General features: G+C 30.2%; 1 protein-coding gene across 1 annotated transcript; it reads right to left on the bottom strand.

Annotated features, from left to right (window-relative positions):
• Positions 1-5576: 5576 nt before the first annotated feature.
• LOC126883407 (drosomycin-like) lies at positions 5577-5780 on the bottom strand. The gene has a single exon (XM_050648953.1). It carries the CDS (start codon positions 5775-5777, stop codon positions 5577-5579), a length of 201 nt encoding a protein of 66 aa, XP_050504910.1. The 5' UTR covers positions 5778-5780.
• Between the last annotated feature and the right edge of the window lie 356 nt (positions 5781-6136).

Genomic DNA, 6136 nt, shown 5'->3' with positions numbered 1-6136 from the left:
GAATTTAAGTCTATTCTGTCGGACAAAATAAATGTGCCGTTTTCGTGGTCTGACCGTTCCAAATTTTTAACCTGTTCCACAATTAAAACTGCCCCTCTTCCAGTGTTCCCATATATCAAAGTTTATCCGACTAGACACCCTTAAGCTATTAACAAATTTTCAGCTTGTTATTAATCAACTTTTTTTTCATACGAAGGATCCAGACCTATTAATACAAAATCCATGTTCTAATAAAATAAGCAATGAGTGTAAAAACTTTTGGAAGTTTTTGGAAAACAACGCAAACTTATTAATTTTGGCTAATGAAAAATAATATTTTTATCCTGGTATATAAAAATATTTCTTTAACTTTTAGCTTGAAGCTTCTGTTTTTTCAGTAAAATATGCAAACGTACCTAACAAAATTAATATTCATAAAATAAAAATGACTTGCCAAATTTATATTCATCGGTCGAGATTTTGCCTGTAATAACAAAATGATATGTTATTGTTAATAAAATCTAAAAATGTCGGTTTATTTTTTAGGCTATTGCCATTGTTTTTGTGAGCACCATCTTGAATGAATTTACATTTTTATGAAAAAATCCAAAGCTTTCATTTATAAAAAATATTTTTTGTTCCATTTTGTAAATGAAACAAGGTATTATGTATCAACACGGATGATAAAAATTCTTCTTTATGGTGTCGACGCTTGGACTGTTAATGTTGACTTAATGAGAAAGCTGAAAGCTTTTGAGATGTGGCTTTTTACGAAGATTTTAACAATATCGCGGACTGATCATATTACGAACGAAATAGCGTTGCACAGAATGTGAAGAGGAAGAGTACCTTTGACCAACATTATAAAGACAACCTAGTTTAGATGTAAACTTGTCTAAATATAAACTTGTGATGTAAACTTGTCTAAATATAACCTCGTTTATATATAAACTTGTCATTATAAAGACAACCTGGTTTAGATGTCTGCTTCCTAGAGTATAGCATGGCATTCGATACGGTGAAACATAATCCGTTAATAAAACTACTGAGAACAAAGAACATCGACACACGGGATATAGGAATAATAAATAATCTGTATTATGAACAAGAAGCTGTCATAAGAATAAATAATTTAAACACAAATAAAATACAGTGGAACCTCGATTATCCGTCTCTCTCTTAACTGTCATCTTTGTTAACCGTCAGGGGCCATACCTACATAAGTTATATTGACTACATAATAAGTAAATATTTAGTCATCAATTCATTTTGTTTGAGCATTGGGATAAGCCAAATGAAATTCGTTGAAATGTACACGTGCAGTTATGCCACCACCCCATTTTTTTATGTAATTAATTTTTGTTCTTATTCGGGGTCTGGATTAAATTTCAATTTAAATAGGTGATAGATGATACCGTGCTTCTAGAGTTCTATTTTTAGAATCGCAAGCCGAAAATAAAAATGCACAGCCCAATAATAATTATTACAGTCAATATCTGTGTGTCACCATAATTAAATTTGATTCAAATTCGAACATTGATTGTGTCACTAGTTCCTGGTCGCACCAACAGATCTTAAGCTCCAGCTTAGCTAAGCTCTACTTATAGATAGGGCCTCCTTGAATATCACTTACGTTGCACCATAATTTTATATTCTTACCTTATTATCAATTATATCTATTATTATATTATGGTACTCTTGGTACTCTGGTACTATTATATATGGTATATATTATAATTATATTATATTAATTCTTATGATATTCTCGACTTAAGCTTAAGATTTGTTGGTGCAACCGGGCATTAGTCGTTTGATCAATTAAGTTTTGTTAATGTTCTGTTAACCGTCTTTTCGATTATCTGTCATAGCCTTGGTTCGGTGCCCTGACAGATAATCGAGGTTAAACTGTAAAAATAAAAAAAAAGCGTTAGACAGGGCTGTGTCTTGTCGCTCTCGCTGTTTAATGCAAACTAAGAAGAAATATTCAAAAAAGCATTAGAAGATGAAGTAGCAGGCATAAAAATAAATGGCCTACCCATATGTGAAATTAGATACGCCGATGACACAATACTAATAGCAGAAACTATTAGTGATCTACAAAAAATTTTAGATAAGGTTGTTGCAACGCGTGAAGAATTTGGTCTGTCACTAATCATAAAGAAAACAAAATGCATGGTTATATCAAAGAAAAATATTAGAAACATTAATCTACACGTAAATAATAAGACGATAGAACGAGTCCAGAATTATAATTATTTAGGGACAAAAATTAGTGAAACAAACGATTATACCAAAGAAATCCGTCTTAGAATAGAAAAGGCTAGAAGTGCATTCACTAATATGAAACAAATATTATGTAGTAATGACTTCAGCCTAAATCTTAGAAAGCGAGTACTAAAATGTTATGTATTTTGTGTTCTTTTGTATGGTGTGGAGGCATGGACCCTTAATAAAAAATGCCTTAATATATTGGAAGCATTGAGATGTGGACGTATCGAAGAATGCTGAGAATCTCCTGGACAGACAAAATAACCAATGAGGAAGTACTAAGGAGAATACAGAACAGAAGGAAGATACTGGATTCCATCAAAATAAGAAAACTTCAATACTTGGGTCATATAACACGTGGTGACAGATATGAACTCCTAAAGTTGATTATGCAGGGAAAGATTCAAGGAAGGCGCAGCATACGTAGGAGATAAATGTCCTGGCTGAGAAATCTCAGAGAATGGTTTGGATGCAGCTCAACTGAACTCTTTCGGGCTGTAGTGTCAAAAGTGAGAATAACAATGATGATTTCCACCCTCGTCGCGGAGATGGCACGTAAAGAAGAAGATAAAGAGAAAAACAGCATATTTGGGGTATACTTAGAAATTAATAGTAAGAGTTATTACAGATGATTATGAAGGGTAAAATCGAAGGAAAAAGAGGTAATGTAGACCCCTAGTCTTGGTTGATACCTTAGCTAACAAACATTCGCGACTGGACCGGGTTAAACACACATACGTTTTTTTTGAAAAGCAGAAGATATAGACGAATTTGCCATGGTTGTAGCAAACCTTCATTAGTGGAGTCGGCACTAGAAAAAAAAAAGATCAATACAATAGTTACTTTTTTTACACAAATAAATTACTTAGATGAAAAAAATATTAAGAAAACTAGGGAAAAAGCCGAAGAACATTATGAACAAAGGAAATAGTCTTCTAGTTGGTAGACCAGTGCGAGAGTAAAATTTTGGAATAAAATAATTTTTTTAGTTAAATTATTATTTTTTTTTTCTTTGGAGTTGTATGACTACGGGCCCTTCAAGGCTCATTCGACGATTCACCAATTTTGCTCATTTATTTTACAATATATTTTCCTATACCTATCTACTTAACATTTTCTATCCTACTTATTCTACATACTTTATAAGGAATGACCACTGGTCAGTGGAAATACCACATCAGGCAAAGACACAGGTTTGCTTATATATTATAATAGATTTTAATTTCGGTCTTTACGTTAGTTAGTTTATAATTTAATTTTTATATTTTTAATATGTTCTATAAATAATTGCATTAATTCTGTATTATTAATTTGTGATAATATACAGTTCTAGTCAAAAGTCCGTACCCCCCCTTGTATCTTTCAACGGTTATAACTATAATAGTGAAATTTGGAGGGAGGAAATAAACGGATGTAAGCTTCTTAAATAGTCATGACAGGTGACGTAATAGTGACAGATGACATTACAGAGCCACTGTGACCGATAATTTTAAATAGGACCTTATGGCAAGTAATACCTCGTTTAAAAGGTATTGAAAATACCTATTCAGTCATACTAATATTGTTTGAATTTAAGCTAATTTTGATGAATAAATGAAATAAATATAAAATTATAGTTTCGCATTTAATTAATACAAATCCAAATTTCCGCCTATGATTACTTGTCAAAAAGGTTGACGTTGACGTAAAACTATTAGAGAATTGAAAAACGTCAACTTTTTTGACAAAAAAAACCATAGGCGGACATTTGAATTTTTATCAATTAAATGCGAAACTACAATATTATATTTATTTAATTTATTCACCAAAATTAGAATCAACTTAAACTGAAAAAAATTAGTATGATTGAGTAGGTATTTTGAATACCTTTCAAACGAGGCATCACTTGCCATAGGGTCCCATTTAAAATTATCGGTCACAGAGGCTCTGTAACGTCATCTGTCACTATTACGTCACCTGTCATGACTAGTTAAGAAGCTTACGTCCGTTTATTTTCTCCCTCCAAATTTCACTATTATAGGTATAACCGTTCAAAAGATAAGAGGGGGGGTACGGACTTTTGACTAGCACTGTATATGTTAAATTCATTGGGTGTGTTATATTTTTACAACTGTATAATTTATTTATAAACATATTTATTTGTATTAGAGGGCAATTTAAAATCATATGTTCAGCATCACATATGTTGGAATCAATGCATGGTTAAATCTTAAACGGCATATTTGTCTCACTGCGTATTTTGGAAGAGTTGTCATTGCAAACCATGGTCTTGATGGTATTGTACATTGTATTTCTTTATAGTACATACCTTTTTAATTTCCTCAAATTCTTTGCTCCAGATTATTTTATATATATTAGTGCTAATATTTTTAATTTCTTCAGGTGTACATTTGTAGTCAATATATGTCCCTTATTTTAGAGACTGCTTAGCTAAGGAATCCACGAGTTCATTACCCATAATTCCGCTGTGTCCTTTGACCCACAATAACCGTATTTTTTTAAATCTGTATTTAAGTTGTTAATATTTTTGATTATTTCCAAAATAATATAATTTGCTTTGGAAGTTATCTTCAGGTCCTTTATTTTTGACAAAGCGCTTTTACTGTCACTTATTATAACAATTTCTGAATTTGTGATAATATGTTGACAATACTTCAAGGCTTCTAGTATACCTATTAACTCCGCCGAATATACGTTTGTGTTTATATTTAATTTTACCATTTTTTTATACTTAATTTGTGGATCATATATTGCACAGGCTGTCCCCTCCTTGTTTCTGATGCGTCGGTGTAAATTTGATATGAATTTGGTACTAATTCTTTTATATCTGTTTCAAACATTAGATTTCTTATTTGATTTGGATATTTCGAATAATCTCGAAGGAAATTTATATCAATTTTCATCGTTTCTTCGAATCTATAGGTATAGCTTAGGTTTATTGATGTAGTGTGAATATTTTCCATGTATTTAGCCAACTGTCTATAGCATTCTGCAGTACAAGGTGATTTATTTTTTTGCCAGAATTTATTCATTAAATCTTGTATTGACAATCGATGAATTTTTTCAATTATATTGGATTTTTTATGAAGTAATTATTAGGTAAATATTAAAAAAAAATAAAAAAATGGTTTTGTTCTACATATTTTATTGAAATATATATATATATATATATATATATATATATATATATATATATATATATATATATATATATATATATATATATATATATATATATATATATATATATATATATATATATATATATATATATCTATATATATATATCGATTTCAAAATATATAAGTAATAATATACAATACTATTCTTCAGCATCCTTCACACCAACATTTCAGGCTGGCACTGCAATGCCCACCACCGATTCCTTCTTCATGGCATACTCTGCGACAAGCATCATTGTCCCAAACTGCACATGTACCTCCATATCTTCCAGAAAGGCAATCACCAAACACCAACTTAGTTCCAACGGTAAGGATTAGAAGAACAGCAAAAATTAGGTATCCCTTCATATTTAAAATTATTAATGTAAAGCTGTTTACACTAGTAGTTTACACAAATACTAAATGTTAAATGTTTAATTTTTTATAAACTGTATACGTTTTTATATAATATTGTAAAATGCAATCCTAAACGTTTTTCAGAAGCATGGATGAGTTTTTAATAGTATTTAATATCCAAATTGTGTTACGTATTTCTGGTGAAAAGATTTTCAGTCATGTAACTTGGAAATTTGTTAGGTAGGTACATAATTAAACTTTTTATTATTTTTTTATGTTATAGTTTTGGGAAAAACTGATTATTTTTTTAAATTGGAACTAAATTTTTTTAAATAGATAATTTAATTGGGTTATTTATTTTAGTTTTAATT

Source organism: Diabrotica virgifera, chromosome 4 (genome assembly GCF_917563875.1).
Source record: "Diabrotica virgifera virgifera chromosome 4, PGI_DIABVI_V3a".
NCBI classification, from domain to species: domain Eukaryota; kingdom Metazoa; phylum Arthropoda; class Insecta; order Coleoptera; family Chrysomelidae; genus Diabrotica; species Diabrotica virgifera.
This window is presented reverse-complemented; position numbering and strand designations above follow the sequence as displayed.